Source organism: Amphiura filiformis, chromosome 12 (genome assembly GCF_039555335.1).
Source record: "Amphiura filiformis chromosome 12, Afil_fr2py, whole genome shotgun sequence".
NCBI classification, from domain to species: domain Eukaryota; kingdom Metazoa; phylum Echinodermata; class Ophiuroidea; order Amphilepidida; family Amphiuridae; genus Amphiura; species Amphiura filiformis.
In genome coordinates, this window is record NC_092639.1 from 27,652,631 (window position 1) to 27,670,938 (window position 18,308).

An 18,308-nucleotide genomic window follows, 5' to 3' on the forward strand; every position below is an offset into this window, starting at 1 on the left:
GCTAAAAATGCATCTTCTCCCACAAATTACGTAGGACAGTGACGCCACTTGCACACATGCATTGTTATTACCCAGTGTCTATGGGGTGTACACAGATTTGGGGTCAAAGGTCATTAAAGGGTCACTTCCGGTATAAATCAAAATATCTTCAAAAACTTTTATTAGCTAAGAAAAACATAGGAGAGCGATGGTATGTTCACACCCAATGTATATGTGGTATTTTTTTTATTTGGGTCAAATCTCATTAAGGGGTCACTTCCGGTATAAAACGAAATACCTTTAAAATGCATCTTCCACAAATTATGTGGGACAGTGAGGTCACTTGCATTAAGGGGTCATTCCCGGTATAAAACAAAATTTTCTATTAGCTAAGAAAAACGTAGCACAGTAACGGTATGTTCACACATGGATTATGGTTACCCGGTTTATATGTGGTATTATTTTATTTGGGGTCAAAGGTCATTAAGGGGTCACTTCCGGTATCAAACGAAATACTTTAAAATGCTTCTTCCTCCACAAATTACGTAGGACAGTGACGCCACTTGCACACATGCATTGTTATAACACAGTGTCTATATGATGTACACACATTTGGGGTCAAAGGTCAGTATGGGGTCACTTCCGGTACCTTCAAAATGCCCCTTCCGCCACAAAAAGCATAGCAAAGTGATGCCACGTGGACACGTGCATTGACATTAGCCAATGTCTATGAAGTTTTCATATATTTTGGGGTCAAAGGTGATTAAGGGGTCACAACACGGCTGTGTTCGTGGTCTTAGACCACAGCTAAGTCTAGTTACACAGCCGTGACGTTAGTCACGGCTGTGTCTTTTTTCTTACAGGTTCTTTACACAGCCGTGACGTTAGTCACGGCTGTGTCTTTTTTCTTACAGGTTCTTTCTTCTTCTTCTTCTTCTTCTTCTTCTTTCTTCTGTCAACCATTACATGTGCTCTAGCACTCACATGCTTACATCGATTTTGACCTAACTTGGTCACAATGATCATTGACCGTGCCCCTACATGTCACATGAAGCTTGTGGGGTCAAAGGTCATGCAGGGGTCACAGGGGTCAAAACATGATTTTTTCTAAAAATGCATCTTCTCCCACAACTTACGTTGGACAGTGACCCCACGTGCACACATGCATTGTTATTACCCAGTGTCTATGTGGTGTACACAGATTTGGGGTCAAACGTCATTAAGGGGTCACTTCCGGTATAAAACGAAAAACCTTCAAAAATTTTTATTAGCTAAGTAAAACAAAGCACAGTAACGGTATGTTCACATATGATCTGCAGTCACCCAATGTATATGTGGTATTTTTTTATTTGGGGTCAAAGCTCATTAAGGGGTCACTTCCGGTATAAAAAGAAATACCTTTAAAATGCATCTTCTTCCACAAATTATGTGGGACAGAGACGCCACTTGCACACATGCATTGTTATTACCCAGTGTCTATGGGGTGTACACAGATTTGCGGTCAAAGGTCATTAAGGGGTCACTTCCGGTATAAAACAAAATACCTTCAAAATTTTTTATTAGCTAAGTAAAACATGGGACAGTAACGGTATGTTCACACATGATCTGCTGTCAACCAATGTATATGTGGTATTTTTTTATTTGGGGTCAAATCTCATTAAGAGGTCACTTCCGGTATAAAACGAAATACCTTTAAAATGCATCTTCTTCCACAGATTCTGTAGGACAGTGACGCCACTTGCACTTATGCATTGTTATTACCCAGTGTCTATGGGGTGTACACAGATTGGGGTCAAAGGTCATTAAGGGGTCACTTCCGGTATAAAACGAAAACCTTCAATTTTTTTTATTTGCTAAGAAAAACATAGGACAGTAACGGAATGTTCACACATGAATTGTGGTTACCCAATTCATATGTGGTATTTTTTATTTGGGGTCAAATGTCATTAAGGGGTCACTTCCGGTCTGAGACGAAAAACCTTCAAAATGCCCATTCTGCCACAAATAACATGGCAAAGTGATGGCACGTGCACACATACATTGACATTAGCCAATGTTTATGGGGTTTTCATATATCTTGGAGTCAAAGGTCATTAAGGGGTCACAACACGGCTGTGTTCGTGGTCTTAGACCACAGCTAATTACACAGCCGTGACGTTAGTCACGGCTGTGTCTTTTTTCTTACAGGTTCTTCTTTCTTTCTTCTTTCTTCTTTCTTTCTGTCAACCATTATATTTGCTCTAGCACTCACATGCTTACATCGATTTTATACTAACTTGGTCACAATGATCATTGACCATGCCCCTACATGTCACATGAAACTTGTGGGGTCAAAGGTCACGCAGGGGTCAAAGGGGTCAAAAAGGTGATTTCAACTCAAAATGCATCTTCTCCTACAAATTACGTAGGACAGTGACGCCACTTGCACACATGCATTGTTATTACCCAGTGTTTATATGGTGTACACAGATTTGGGGTCAAAGGTCATTAAGGGGTCACTTCCGGTATAAAACGAAATACTTTCATTTTTTTTTATAAGCTAAGGAAAACATAGGACAGTAACGGTATAGTCACATATGAGTTGCAGTTACCCAATGTATTTGTGGTATTTTTTATTTGGGGTCAAAGGTCATTAAGGGGTCACTTCCGGTATATAACGAAATACCGTTAAAATGCATCTTCTCCCACAAATTACGTAGGACAGTGATGCCACTTGCACACATGCATTGTAATTACCCAGTGTCTATGGGGTGTACACAAATTTGGGGTCAAAGGTCATTAAGGGGTCACTTCCGGTATAAATCGAAATATCTTCAAAAAATTTTATTAGCTAAGAAAAACATAGGAGAGTGATGGTATGTTCACACATCAATTATGTTTATCCAATGTATATATGGTATTTTTTTATTTGGGGTCAAAGGTCATTAAGGGGTCATTTCCGGTATAAAACGAAATACCTTTAAAATGCATCTTCTCCCACAAATTACGTAGGACAGTGATGCCACTTGCACACATGCATTGTTATTACCCAGTGTCTATAAGGTGTACACAGATTTGGGGTCAAAGGTCATTAAGGGGTCACTTCCGGTATAAAACGAAAAACCTTCAAAAAACTTTATCAGCCAAGTAAAACATAGCACAGAGACGGTACATTCACACATGAATTGATATTACTCAGTGTATACGTGGTATTTTTTATTTGGGGTAAAAGGTCATTAAGGGGTCACTTCCGGTCTGAGACAAAAAACCTTCAAAATGCCCCTTCTGCCAAAAAATAACACGGCAAAGTTATGCCACGTGCACACATACATTGACATTAGCCAATGTCTATGGGGGTTTCATATATTTTGGGGTCAAAGGTCATTAAGGGGTCACAACACGGCTGTGTTCGTGGTCTTAGACCACAGCTAAGTCTAGTTACACAGCCGTGACGTTAGTCACGGCTGTGTCTTTTTTCTTACAGGTTCTTTCTTTCTTTCTTTCTTTCTTCTTCTTCTTCTTCTTCTTTCTTCTGTCAACCATTACATTTGCTCTAGCACTCACATGCTTACATCGATTTTGACCTAACTTGGTCACAATTTTTATTGACCGTGCCCCTACATGTCACATGAAACTCGTGGGGTCAAAGGTCACACAGAGGTCATAATTCTTTCTTCTTTCTTTCTGTCAACCATTACATTTGCTCTAGCACTCACATGCTTACATCGATTTTGACCTAACTTGGTCACAATGATCATTGACTGTGCCCCTACAAGTCACATGAAACTTGTGGGGTCAAAGGTCACGCAGGGGTCATAGGGGTCAAAAACGTGATTTCAACTAAAAATGCATCTTCTCCTACAGATTACGTACGACAGTGACACCACTTGCACACATGCATTGTTATTAACCAGTGTCTATATGGTGTACACAGATTTGGGGTCAAAGGTCATTAAGGGGTCACTTCCGGTATAAAACGAAAAACCTTCACAAATTTTTATTAGCTAAGTAAAACATAGCGCAGTAACGGTATGTTCACATATGATCTGCAGTTACCCAATGTATATGTGGTTTTTTTTTAAATTGGGGTCAAAGCTAATTAAGGGGTCACTTCCGGTATAAAAAGAAATACCTTTAAAATGCATCTTCTTCCACAAATTATGTGGGACAGAGATGCCACTTGCACACATGCATTGTTATTGCCCAGTGTCTATGGGATGTACACAGATTTGGGGTCAAAGGTCATTAAGGGGCCACTTCCGGTATAAATTGAAATATCTTCAAAAAAATTTATTAGCTAAGAAAAACATAGGAGAGTAATGGTATGTTCACACATGAATTGTGTTTAACCAATGTATATATGATATTTTTTTATTTGGGGTCAAAGGTCATTAAGGGGTCATTTCCGGTATAAAACGAAATACCTTTAAAATGCATCTTCTCCCACAAATTACTCAGGACAGTGATGCCACTTACACACATGCATTGTTATTACCCAGTGTTTATGGGGTGTACACAGATTTGGGGTCAAAGGTCATTAAGGGCCACTTCCGGTCTGAGACGAAAAACTTTCAAAATGCCCCTTCTGCCACAAATAACATGGCAAAATAATGCCACGTGCACGCATACATTGACATTAGCCAATGCCTATGGGGTTTTCATATATTTTTGGGGTCAAAGGTCATTAAGAGGTCACAACACGGCTGTGTTCGTGGTCTTAGACCACAGCTAAGTCTAGTTACACAGCCGTGACGTTAGTCACGGCTGTGTCTTTTTTCTTACAGGTTCTTCTTCTTCTTTCTTTCTTCTTTCTGTCAACCATTACATTTGCTCTAGCACTCACATGCTTACATCGATTTTGACCTAACTTGGTTACCATGATCATTGACCATGCCCCTACATGTCACATGAAACTCGCGGGGTCAAATGTCACGCAGGGGTCACAGGGGTCAAAAACGTGATTTCAACTAAAAATGCATCTTCTCCTACAATTTACGTAGGACAGCGACCCAACTTGCACACATGCATTGTTATTACCCAGTGTCTATGTGGTGTACACAGATTTGGAGTCAAAGGTCATTAAGGGGTCACTTCCGGTATAAAACGAAATACATTCAAAAAATTTTATTAGCTAAACAAAACATAGGCCAGTAACGGTATGCTCACATATGAGTTGCAGTAACCTAGTGTATATGTGATATTTTGTATATGGGGTCAAAGGTCATTAATAAGGGGTCACTTCCGGTATAAAACGAAATACCTTTAAAATGCATCTTCTCCCACAAATTACGTAGGACAGTGACACCACTTGCACACATGCATTATTATCACCCAGTGTCTATGGGGTGTACACAGATTTGGGGTCAAAGGTCATTAAGGGGTCATTTCCGGTATAAATCGAAATATATTCAAAAAATTTTATTAGCTAAGAAAAACATAGGAGAGTGATGGTATGTTCACACATGAATTGTGTTTACCCAATGTATATATGGTATTTTTATTTGGGGTCAAAGGTCATTAAGGGGTCATTTCCGGTATAAAATGAAATACCTTTAAAATGCATCTTCTCCCACAAATTACGTAGGACAGTGATGCCACTTGCACACATGCATTGTTATTACCCAGTGTCTATGGGGTGTACACAGATTTGGGGTCAAAGGTCATTAAGGGGCCACTTCCGGTAAAAAATGAAATACCTTCAAACAATTTTATTAGTTAAGGAAAACAGCACAGTAGCGGTATGTTCACACATGAATTGTGGTTAGCCAGTGTATATGGGATATTTTTTTCATTTGGGGTCAAAGGTCATAAAGGGGTCACTTCCGGTCTGAGACGAAATACCTTCAAAATGCCCCTCCTGCCACAAATAACATGTCAAAGTGATGCCACATGCACACAGGCATTGACATTAGCCAATGCCTATGGGGTTTTCATATATTTTTGGGTCAAATGTCATTAAGGGGTCACAGCACGGCTGTGTTCGTGGTCTTAGACCACAGCTAAGTCTAGTTCTTTCTTTCTTCTTCTTCTTCTTCTTCTTCTTCTTCTGTCAACCATTACATTTGCTCTAGCACTCACATGCTTACATCGATTTTGACCTAACTTGGTCACAATGATCATTGACCGTGCCTCTACATGTCACATGAAACTCGTGGGGTCAAATGTCACGCAGGGGTCATAGGGGTCAAAAACGTGATTTCAACTAAAAATGCATCTTCTCCCACACCTTACGTAGGACAGCGACCCCACTTGCACACATGGATTGTTATTACCCAGTGTCTATGTGGTGTACACAGATTTGGGGTCAAAGGTCATTAAGGGGTCACTTCCGGTATAAAACGAAAAACCTTCACAATTTTTTATTAGCTAAGTAAAACATAGCACAGTAACGGAATGTTCACATATGATCTGCAGTCACCCAATGTATATGTGGTATTTTTTTAATTGGGGTCAAAGCTCATTAAGGGGTCACTTCCGGTATAAAAAGAAATACATTTAAAATGCATCTTCTTCCACAAATTATGTGGGACAGAGACGCTACTTGCACACATGCATTGTTATTACCCAGTGTCTATGGGGTGTACACAGATTTGGGGTCAAAGGTCATTAAGGGGTCACTTCCGGTATAAAACGAAATACCTTCCATTTTTTTTATTAGCTAAGTAAAACATGGGACAGTAACGATATGTTCACACATGATCTGCAGTCACCCAATGTATATGTGGTATTTTTTTATTTGGGGTCAAATCTCATTAAGGGGTCACTTCCGGTATAAAACGAAATACCTTTAAAATGCATCTTCTTCCACAGATTATGTAGGACAGTGACGCCACTTGCACACATGTATTGTTATTACCCAGTGTCTATGGGGTGTACACAGATTTGGGGTCAAAGGTCATTAAGGGGTCACTTCCGGTATAAAACGAAAAACCTTCAAAAATTTTTATTTGCTAAGAAAAACATAGGACAGTAACGGTATGTTCACATATGCGTTGCAGTTACCCAATGTATATGTGGTATTTTTTATTTGGGGTCAAAGGTCATTAAGGGTCGCTTCCGGAATAAAACGAAATACCTTTAAAATGCTTCTTCTCCCACAAATTACGTAGGACAGTGACACCACTTGCACATATGCATTGTTATTACCCAGTGTCAATGTGGTGTACACAGATTTGGGGTCAAAGGTCATTAAGGGGCCACTTCCGGTATAAATCGAAATATTTTAAAAAAATTGTTATTAGCTAAGAAAAACATAGGAGAGTGATGGTATGTTCACTATTGAATTGTGTTTAACCAATGTATATGTGGTATTTTTTATTTGGGGTCAAAGGTCATTAAGGGGTCATTTCCGGTATAAAACGAAATACCTTTAAAATACATCTTCTCCCACAAATTACGCAGGACAGTTATGCCACTTACACACATGCATTGTTATTACCCAGTGTCTATGGGGGTACACAGATTTGGGGTCAAAGTTCATTAAGCGGTCACTTCCGGTCTGAGACGAAAAACTTTCAAAATGCCCCATCTGCCACAAATAACATGGCAAAGTAATGCCACGTGCACGCATACATTGACATTAGCCAATGTCTATGGGGTTTTCATATATTTTGGGATCAAAGGTCATTAAAGGGTCACAACACGGCTGTGTTCGTGGTCTTAGACCACAGCTAATTCTTTCTTTCTTCTGTCAACCATTACATTTGCTCTAGCACTCACATGCTTACATCGATTTTAACCTAACTTGGTCACAATGATCATTGACCATGCCCCTACATGTCACATGAAACTCGCCGGGTCAAAGGTCACGCGGGGGTCACAGGGGTCAAAAACGTGATTTCAACTAAAAATGCATCTTCTCCCACAACTTACGTAGGACAGCAACCCCACTTGCACACATGTATTGCTATTACCCAGTGTCTATGTGGTGTACACAGATTTGGGGTCAAAGGTCATTAAGGGGTCACTTCCGGTATAAAACGAAAAACCTTCAAAAATTTTTATTAGCTAAGTAAAACATAGCACAGTAACGGTATGTTCACATATGATCTGCAGTCACCCAATGTATATGTGGTATTTTTTTTTTTTGGGGTCAAAGCTTATTATGGGGTCACTTCCGGTATAAACAGAAATACTTTTAAAATGCATCTTCTTCCACAAATTATGTTGGACAGAGACGCCACTTGCACACATGCATTGTTATTACCCAGTGTCTATGGGGTGTACACAGATTTGGGGTCAAAGGTCATTAAGGGGTCACTTCCGGTATAAAACGAAATATCTTCAAAAATTTTTATTAGCTAAGAAAAATGTAGGACAGTAACGGTATATGCACACATAAATTGTGGTTGCCCAGTGCATATGTGGTATTTTTTAATTTGGGGTCAAATGTCATTAAGGGGTCACTTCCGGTATAAAACGAAATACCTTTAAAATGCATCTTCTTCCACAAATTACGTAGGACAGAGACGCCACTTGCACACATGCATTGTTATTACCCAGTGTCTATGGGGTGTACACAGATTTGGGGTCAAAGGTCATTAAGGGGTCACTTCCGGTATAAAACGAAATATCTTCAAAACATTTTATTAGCTAAGAAAAACGTAGGACAGTAACGGTATATGCACACATAAATTGTGGTTGCCCAGTGCATATGTGGTATTTTTTAATTTGGGGTCAAAGGTCATTAAGGGGTCACTTCCGGTATAAAACGAAATACTTATAAAATGCATCTTCTTCCACAAATTACGTAGGACAGTGATACCACTTGCACACATGCATTGGTGTTACCCAGTGTATATGGGGTGTACACAGATTTGGGGCCAAAGGTCATTAAGGGGTCACTTCCGGTATAAAACGAAATACCTTCAAAATTTTTTTATTAGCTAAGAAAAACAAAGGACAGTAACGGTATGTTCATATATGTATTGTGGTTACCCAGTGTATATGTGGTATTTTTTATTTTGGGTCAAAGGTCATTAACGGGTCACTTCCGGACTGAGACGAAAAACCTTCAAAATGCCCCTTCTGCCACAAGTAACATGGCATAGTGATGCCACATGCTAATGTACATTGACACTAGCCAATGTCTATGGGACTTTCATATATTTTGGGGTCAAAGGTCAATAAGGGGTCACAACACGGCTGTGTTCGTGGTCTTAGACCACAGCTAAGTCTAGTTTTATATTGAGTTTGATCACAGATGTGGTTTGATATGCGTCTGTGTGAGGGGTGGTTGGGTGCGTGGGCTGGATGGTGTGTATAGTGGTATATGTCAGGTGGTGTGTAGGGGTGAATACATTTACATACATTTAAAAACCTTTGATCAAAAAGATACACGAGGAAGTAGACATGCACGATGAGAAATTAGTGTTCGGTACTAAGGCTATTATAATTATGATAGCATGCATAGGCGCCAATGGTTATGGCATGGCTTGTGCGTTAGGCCCACCAACAGATCACGCAATAAATCGCAGTACGCCTACCGTAATTTCAGTTAATAAATTCAGATCAGGGCTTCAGATTGAGCCAAATAACGAAATGGTAATTCATTCTTGACTATTATAATAATAACACAACAGCTGGGCTTTAAATTGCTTGATGGTTAATGAGCAGTAGGCTGCATTATAGTGCGACGACTTCCGGGTTGACCGGTTACTCGGTTGCAACAGTTGCAGGATGGCAAAAAATTAAGCACCAGCAAATTTTTTTTAACTTGCCAAAAATCTCCTCATTTCCTCCTTCCCCGCACAGCCCCTTTAATATCCAAGTCCGGCTTCGTTGTCTTACCTGCTTCTGGGTAGAGGGCTGCTGCTTCTGGAGTCCATGAACCAACTGACACGTATCCTCGTTTTTCTAAGGTAAAAACAAAACTACCATCACCAATGACAACCCCGCCATCTGCTAAACGATCCAAAAGGCTTCGGCCAAGCTGAAAATAATACAGATGTGGACAAAACAATCTATTTGAGATTTTGGCTATTTAACTTTTTGAGACTTTCTGAGAAAAGGAAACTCACGACGTATGACTGCGGTGATTTAATAATAATATGTTGAATAAGAGAGAACTATTTGACGCAATATTATTAGACTTTTCGAAAGTCTTTGATATTGTAGAACCTCACAAGCACGACAAGTGCCTTTTCCTTGAGCACATACCCATGTGATTCGTGAACAAGTACACTTTCGAGTATCACTTGCAGTGTGTGCTGTTCGAAAGGCGAGCAAGTTTTCAACAAGTCTTTTGTCAGTGACATCTGGCATCCCGCAAGGTCCCTTGCTTTTCTGGTGGTAATAAACAATCAGTTTTGTTGATTTGAAAAATTCAAAAATCTGTGAATAGAGGAATCGTTTTTCAACCCTCTCAAATTTCTTTGGTCAAACATAATTACATCTTCACAAAATTGATGCTTTCAAAAAAGTTGCGATTTTTAACATCCCATACATGTAATGTACAAAACGTTCTCGATATCAATGTTATGATTGATTTAATTAGGTTTTTTTTTCCTTCACCTTTCTGTATCTGATCCCTCACGTCACCCATCAAACCATCATTCAGCGCACAACAATGATTCGTTGATAATTGATAGTTTAAACTTATGATCTCAACACAATATTAAGTCGTTCCTCAAATTTTCTGTCACAACTTTGACCTTCATCTGGAGACTGGAAACCCAAGTTTTGGATCAGTGACCTTTTGGACACTTGACCTCAAAACTCGGTCGTACACTCTTGGTAACTTGTATCAGGCCCCGTCGCGGTTGAGTTCTGATATAAACCGACTCTCTCACACCTCTTTCAACATATCTAGCGTCCCGCGGTCAAGGATTTTGACCTTATCCATACCAACTTGGTGGCCGGAGTGGTAATCGGACGACGGTGTTCTGAGAATCTGCTTTTCAATTATCTTTCAGTCTCACCGATGTAGGATTCTGAACCTTGGCCCTTCAGGGTTTCCCCTGACAAGGGACGTAATATATTGGTCCGGTAATGTATTTCTTCGCGATTTTATCTTTAACACGGCTCAGGACTAAATATATGCAAATTCCAAGAAACATCTAAACTTACCATCATTTGGGAGGATGAAAAGTTTCTGTCTTGTCTGCGTGTGTTTAATAGCTGTTGTGTATGTCTGTAGGAACCGCCAGTAGTACAAAGCAAAGATGCTGGTCTAATCAAGCTTGATGAAGGTGTCACCATTACACGGCGCATCACCGATAAAGTATTTACCTGCAAAAAGATCAAGACTATGTTCATCTGCACACTTGTACATACGAGGTGAGTCAAAAGGATATACCCATCTTTACTAGTATCAGGGCCGGATTTACCATAGGGCCATCATAGGGCCAGATGGGCCCGGGCCCAGGGCCTCCAAATGTTTTGGGCCCCCAAAATTGCCCTGTCACGCCCGTGCAATGTGCATCTTCCATTTTAGCCGAAAAACACCGTGTTTGGGGGCCAAAATAGCCTACAAAAATTGCAAAATTTTGCGCGCTTCGCGAGCGCTAGCCTTTTTTAAAGCAAAATTCAGCTTCAATTTGGGTTAAAATAGCCTTTAATTAAAAATTTTCGCACGCTTTGCGCAAAAATGTCCTAGTAAAATCTAAAAACTTGGCCACTTGAGTACACATGCTTTCCTCACGGTGCGTTTGGGGTCTCCAAATTTTGGCCTGGCCCAGGGCCCCAAAAAAGGTAAATCCGGCCCTGACTAGTATTACGCATCTTGGAACGCCGTAAACATAACTGGACACACATTAAAGAGACTATTTTGTGGCTGACGTCATCTGTCAATCAAACTCGGGTACAGTTTGTTTACGAGTGTCGTGATGATTGAGTCGTGAATCTGAACGCGGCGGTAAAACAGCGTGCCTTGTGGTTAATTTTGCACCTTCAGATATACAAACGGACAAACCGTCTCAAAAGTAAACCTTCTTAGTAATAGGAAACTTTCATTTATGTAGGCACCATGTCAACAATGCCTAGAAAAGATGCTTTTTGTCTTGTGAAAAGCACCGGTTGTTTCGCCATTTTCCGCGATTCCTTTTTCCGATGAAGGCACCAGCTGAATCAACCTTCTTCTTCCGTAGTAGGCCTACCAAGAATTTAATTGTGTGACGACAGACGCAAATTAGTCTTTTTAATTGTGTCTCAGATTACAACGTGCTTCTTTTGATGCATTGTCGTTTCATCCGCATCCGCCGTAGAAATTTTGAATTCTATAAATCATTGATTATTTCCATCAGAAGACAATTTTGAGATCACGGCTCATTTTCATTCATGTCCACCACAATTATTGGTGTATACTTTGACATGCCTATATATATAAATAAATAAATAAATAAATTTCGGTGTTTTATATAGCGCCCTTTCCCAGATCTCAGAAAATAATGTACAGATTCTACGTGTTCCTTTGCAATATGAATGAATAAATTGCTATAATATCTAAATTAAGCAGCAGTAATGCTTATAATTAAGCTATCTTTATTCAAATAAACAATGATATATCCCTGCCAGGTGTCATATGGAATGATTTTTGTATCGGAGCATGTTGAGGTGTCACTATCATGCTGTAGGTCGATTAAACTTGAACGTGATAATAATGGCGGTCATCCGTCTTGTGTCTGGGTCTTGTGCGATTTGTAAAAACAGAACAATTCTTGGTTTGGGTGGGTTGTTTTTGTCTCACTTCGGTGGACGTACTGGTCGTACCCACCAAATTTCATGGACCTGCGGCAATCTATGGCGATTTGACCAGTAGCTGATGACCCTAAATGACCTTGACATTTTTTGTCTCGCTTCGGTGGTTGTTCCAACCAGATTTCATGAACCTGCAACAATCTATAGCGATTTGACCCCATATTGATTCCCCAAAATGACATGACCTTGACTTTTTTGTCTCGCTTTGCGGTTCCCACCAAATTTCATGAATCCCAAAATTTCATGATCCCGAAATGAATGACCTTTTTATCTCCCCGAATGACTCAAAAATGATCTTTGTTTTTTGTCTCGTTCTTTTCTTTCGTCCGCCAACCAAGCGTATACATTATTTAATTGGTCAATGGTGTTAATAAGATTGGTTGTAGCAACCTATGAGGAGTAAGAGAGAAGACCCCAGGATGTGGTTCCAGGGGTAGTAATCCACTAACAAAGGGCCATGCGACCTGTCAGTTCCGAGAATAAGGGCGGACAGATAGACAACAGACTCAGAGACATAGCATAACCATGTTATGTAGGATGCTTTTTTTATAAAGTGCAAGAGTGAATGAGGAGTGACACAGGTCAAGAACTTATATAGGCACCTAGGTACTTTTAAAGACAACCACATGGGCCAAACAGTGGTTCACAGCAGCTTAGGAACAACAAGAGTGAAGGGGTACAGTAAAGCATCAGACACGTGACACGCAAGATGCTTATACGCACTCTGCTCTTGTAGGATGGTGCGCCGTTGTCAGATATGTCTCCAACTACTCCATCTGGTAGGCTATTCCAAACGTGAATTGCGGTGTGGATGAAGGTCCTGTCAGTATATATGGGGTTCTAGAAACTGGTACTGTGATAGCATGGCAAGGCATGGACAAGCTGGAGAAGGTAGCTCTTCTGACTACAAATGGCTTTGGTAGCAGTGATTTCAGATCTGGTGGGCATAAGTTAGTGTGCATTTTGTAGAGCATCGTTGCTGCAGCCACTTGACGTCGTTGATAGAGAGATGTGATGTTCAGCTCTGTGCTTGCTTCCTCTTCGCTCTCGCCTATGATTCGAAGGGCCTTCCTCTGGGTTGAGTCTAATAATCCTAGAGTGGTGGCGCTGGAACTCATACATACATACATAAACCACATATACGAATTTTTTATTCAATAATGAACAAATACATTTGGGCCACCAAAGCGGCATTATAAATCATTACATGAATAAATTACAAACAACATGAAATTGAACAGGAAGAATTAATTGATTTTGGTGAGCCTGTATCGCAGTCTCCAAATGATGTTGGTTCCAATCATGGAACTGACAGAAGCATACTTGGCAACAGCCTTGGCAACACGTTTGGGGAAGCCAAGTTTCTTCAACCCACTTCGGAAACGGTGATGAATATGGCCGAGTGACCCAATCACGAAGACAAGGATTTTGCAATCAAATCCGCACAATGTGAGCAAGTTACAAAGAGGAGTATACTTTTGGAACTTTGTGTTGTAACTTTCCTCAATGAAAGCATCGAAAGGACAAGTTACTTCCAAGATGAAACACTTCATGTTTTCGTGATCAATGAGAAATAGGTCTGGAACTTTGTGTTGTAACTTTCCTCAATGAAAGCATCGAAAGGACAAGTTACTTCCAAGATGAAACACTTCATGTTTTCGTGATCAATGAGAAATAGGTCTGGTTTTCTTGCTTGAATGTCCTGAAAGATGTTTGCGAATTCAATTTCATCATCGTCATTCGTGATCAGGGCACCCGAGATGATCTTTTCACGGTAGATATCACACCTGTTGTATTTTTTAATTTCCTTTTCAAGGATATTCATGATCCGGTTATGTCTTGAAATGTAATTGTAACGAAATTGCATGCAGCCGTTTGCTACATGTGAAATTGTATCATATGGATTTCTGCAAAGAGGGCACGACTTGCTAACCTGAGGAAACATTACATGGAGCAATGAATTTGATTCAGCGATTTGGAGTCTAGCTTTGGTGATAAACTTAATCAGGTCGACACTTAAATCACCATTCTTTAAATGCTCCATCGAACATGCATAATCTGCTTTCTCGAGGTCCGCAAGTCTTCCCTGTGATTCAAGATTTTTCCAGTTGCTTAGTTCAGTTTCAGTCAGTTTCTTTATGATAAAATGATAAATTACTTTGTGACAAACCATAACAGTTTCACCTGCCTTTATGGCATACGCAAAGTTTTCGTTGTTTGATTTAACCAACTCGATGGCTAATTTTGAGCAGATCTCGTTTAACTCAACCCAGGCTGACTTGCTCAAGCAAGTCTGAATATTTTTTATGATGATACCATTTTCATCAGCTTCATACCCAGCAAAATTTTTTCCTTCATCATTAGTTTCTTTAACTTTTCTTTTTTGCATGTGCAGTTTGAGGGACTTTTCAGCAGTCTTCCGGACCACATCATCATCTGAATTCAACATCTGTACATACGACGCCACCTTTTTAGCGAAGTAAATACTAGATGGTTTTCGGATTCCAAGGCCTCCAGATGATTTTGGGACAAAAACATACTTGCGGTTAGAATTAGTATGTTGGCCTAACCATGATCTGGCATACTTGATTATTAAATCCTCCATTGCCGTCAAAGTTTTAAATGGTATAGGCAGAATGCTGAAAAATCCTTCAACTGTTGGAATGCATAATGTATTGATTGCGTCAAGTTTAAAGCAGATTGCAAGCGGAGCAATGTCGAGTTTTTGCAATAAATTTTTGAATTTTTGGAATAATTCTGACACTTGATGAGTCCAATCACCCGTCATATTGATTGAATAACCAAGGTACTCATATGACTTATCACGTTGATATTTTTCCACTGGGTTACCTTGCAAATTGAAGATGGTTTGATCAGCTTGACCACGCTTATACCAATTGTTGCCTGATCTACGTTCGTACAAAAGAGCTGATTTTTGAGCCTTGATGTCAAGTTTGGCCCAATTGCAAAATGTTTCAACTTTCATTCCCATATCAACAATTTGCCGAGGATCACGTGTACATACGGCAATATCGTCAACATAGGCCTGGACGGGGATTGGCAAATGTTGCTCATCAAATGGTTCTTTTAACCATCTCAAAAGCATGTCTATACCAAGTTCAAAGGCAAAAACAGACCACGGGCAACCTTGTATGATACCACGACCGCGCTTGATGGTGGCCGTAGTTCCATCCTTGCATTGAACAGTAAAACACGAATCTGTATAAACATCCTGGAAAATGTTTAAATATATATCTGGCATACCGGTGTCGGTAAGAGCACGTTGCATAACCGGGTGCTCAATACTACCAAATGCATCAGCAAAATCTATGTATAACATGAACATTTTACTGCTTTCATGACGAAAGTCTTCTAGAGTTTGTTTTTGACAAAAAGCATGTTCTAATAACCCTGTCCTTTTTTCAAAAGATATTAATGTCTTGGTTGAGTTATGCTCAGAGAGGCGAGTTGTGTCTGCTGCTGAACGGAGACCTTGACGGGTTGGAATGTGAAGAGAGAGACATTGCGATAAGTAGTCCGGTGCCGTCCCATTGAGGCATTTGAACACTAGCACCAAGATCTTAAAGGTGATTCTATCCTCAACGGGCAGCCAATGTAGTTGGTTTAAATAAGGTGTGGCATGATCTCGTTTCAACGCTTGGCAAATAACTTTCGCGGCCCAGTTCTGGATCCTCTGTAATTTCTGGATGTCCTTTATGGTTGATCCGAGAAGGAGTCCATTACAATAATCCAGTCTGGAGAGAATAATAGCACGTGTGACAAGATGGCACGTGTCATAGTCCAGGAATCTACGTATACGCGAAATATTGCGAAGTTGGAAGTTTAAGTTTGTGCAGAGAGATTTTACATGTGAAGACATGGACATTTGTGAGTCAAAGATGACACCAAGATTACGAACACTGTCACTAGGAGATATTGTAACGTACTCATCCAAGATAGTGAGGCGTATTCCATCACATTGTGAACTTGAGCCTTGTAAATGGTTGCTCTGCCTCTGACATCAAGTTTATTTGCAACTCTCCTCAGAGCGCCCAGCTGCTGTCCTGCTCTGAATGAGACGTTAGAAATGTACTTTGTCCAGGTCAGCTTGCTGTCGACTGACTCCCAGGATCACCAGCTCTTTCTCATCAGCCAGTTTGGTGGTACCAAACATAAGATCTAGCTTGGTTGGATTCCTCTTTCTTGATATTGTCATTGCCTTACATTTCGATGGCTCGAAGGTCACCTCCCATCTGTCTGCTCAGATCCTCATTTACTCCAGGCCTCTGTCCAGGCTAGCGCAGGGAGGTAAATAACATGTTAACTGGGTTGGCATTTGCCCACCCAGTAAATTATTTTGCCCACCCAGTAAATACAACTTGCCCATTGCCCAAAAGTGCCCACCTGGTAAATTATTTTCCCCACAAAATATTGGGCACCATATAATAATTACAATCTAATTTTACTGCTTTTTTCCCTACGAAGGAGTAATGGTGAGTGATAATTAGTATAAGATTTGTAAATACCCTAAGTGAAATATAATATATATGGTATACAATTTTTCTTGAAAGTTGCTACATGAATATGCTAAAAATTAGCAGAAGATGCATTTAGGGGAGGGTAATGTCCACTTTTTACATCAAAGCCAAATTGTACGCATAAACAGGTCTACATTTCCGAAAATCCAAGCGCCTGGATGCCATTAATTATCGCTACCAACCCAGTAAATTATTTTCCATTATTTGAGGGCAAAAATAAATCAAATTGCCCACCCAGTAAATTATCCTTATTTACCTCCCTGGGCTAGCAGTAACAGCTCCTGGGTTGTCTTTAGATGTAATCTCACAGAAGATGGTGGAATCATCTGCATTGCATAGAGGTAGAGTTGGTTTTCACATTCATCACCCAGGTCATCAATGAAGATAAAGAACAAAGGTGGGTCCAATATTGACCCCTGGGGAACTGATGCATTGATGGAGGAAGTACTTGATGATTGGCCAGATAAGACAACTTTGATTGAACGATCTGTCAGGTAGCTTGGACTAGCTCCTAATCCAGGTGAGAAGCTTGCCGGATACTCCTTTTGCCATGAGCTTCGAGCAAAGTCCATATGTCAGACCTTGTCAAATGCTCCTTTAATGTCCATTGTCCAGTGCAATCAGGCGTACTTCGTTGCCTCTGTCAAGGGATTTGGACCACTCTTGGGTCAGTATTGTAAGGATATCATAATCAGCTGTGCTGTGGTGTGGCCTAAATCCAAACTGTCAATCCGATATCAGTTGGTTTCCAAGGAGGTATTTCTGAAGTTGGTTCTGTACAACAGCCTCCATGACCTTGCTGATGTAATGGTGCAGAGCAGAGAGATGGGGCGGTACATATATGGATTAGACTTCGAATCTATCTTGTATAATTTCAGGGATGACAGATGCCATGGATGCAGTCTTCGTTACCTAGGAAACCTCAGAAAATAGGTTGTGGTCAATATATAGGCTAGTCAAATAAAAATATTACCCACCAATAATTGCAAGAGAATCCATTTCGCATGCGTCCATCTTCCAAAAGCTCACACAAAAACATATCACAAGTCCCCAAAAAATCAACGCTGTGGAACAGTGCCTAATTTGCATCAATCCAAAATGGCCGCTTATGCAGGG

The 18,308-nt window shown here is 40.2% G+C and overlaps 1 protein-coding gene across 1 annotated transcript in view; it reads right to left on the reverse strand.

Moving 5' to 3' along the window:
- The window catches only part of LOC140166003 (betaine--homocysteine S-methyltransferase 1-like), a 37,577-nt gene that overhangs the window by 10,336 nt on the left and 8,933 nt on the right, over nt 1-18,308 (reverse strand). Inside the window, exons 2-3 of the mRNA XM_072189373.1 lie at nt 11,026-11,187; nt 9,748-9,889 (exon numbers count right to left, since the gene is read on the reverse strand). Of these exons, the coding sequence (XP_072045474.1) occupies nt 9,748-9,889; nt 11,026-11,187 (304 nt within the window). The remainder of the gene's footprint in view (nt 1-9,747; nt 9,890-11,025; nt 11,188-18,308) is intronic.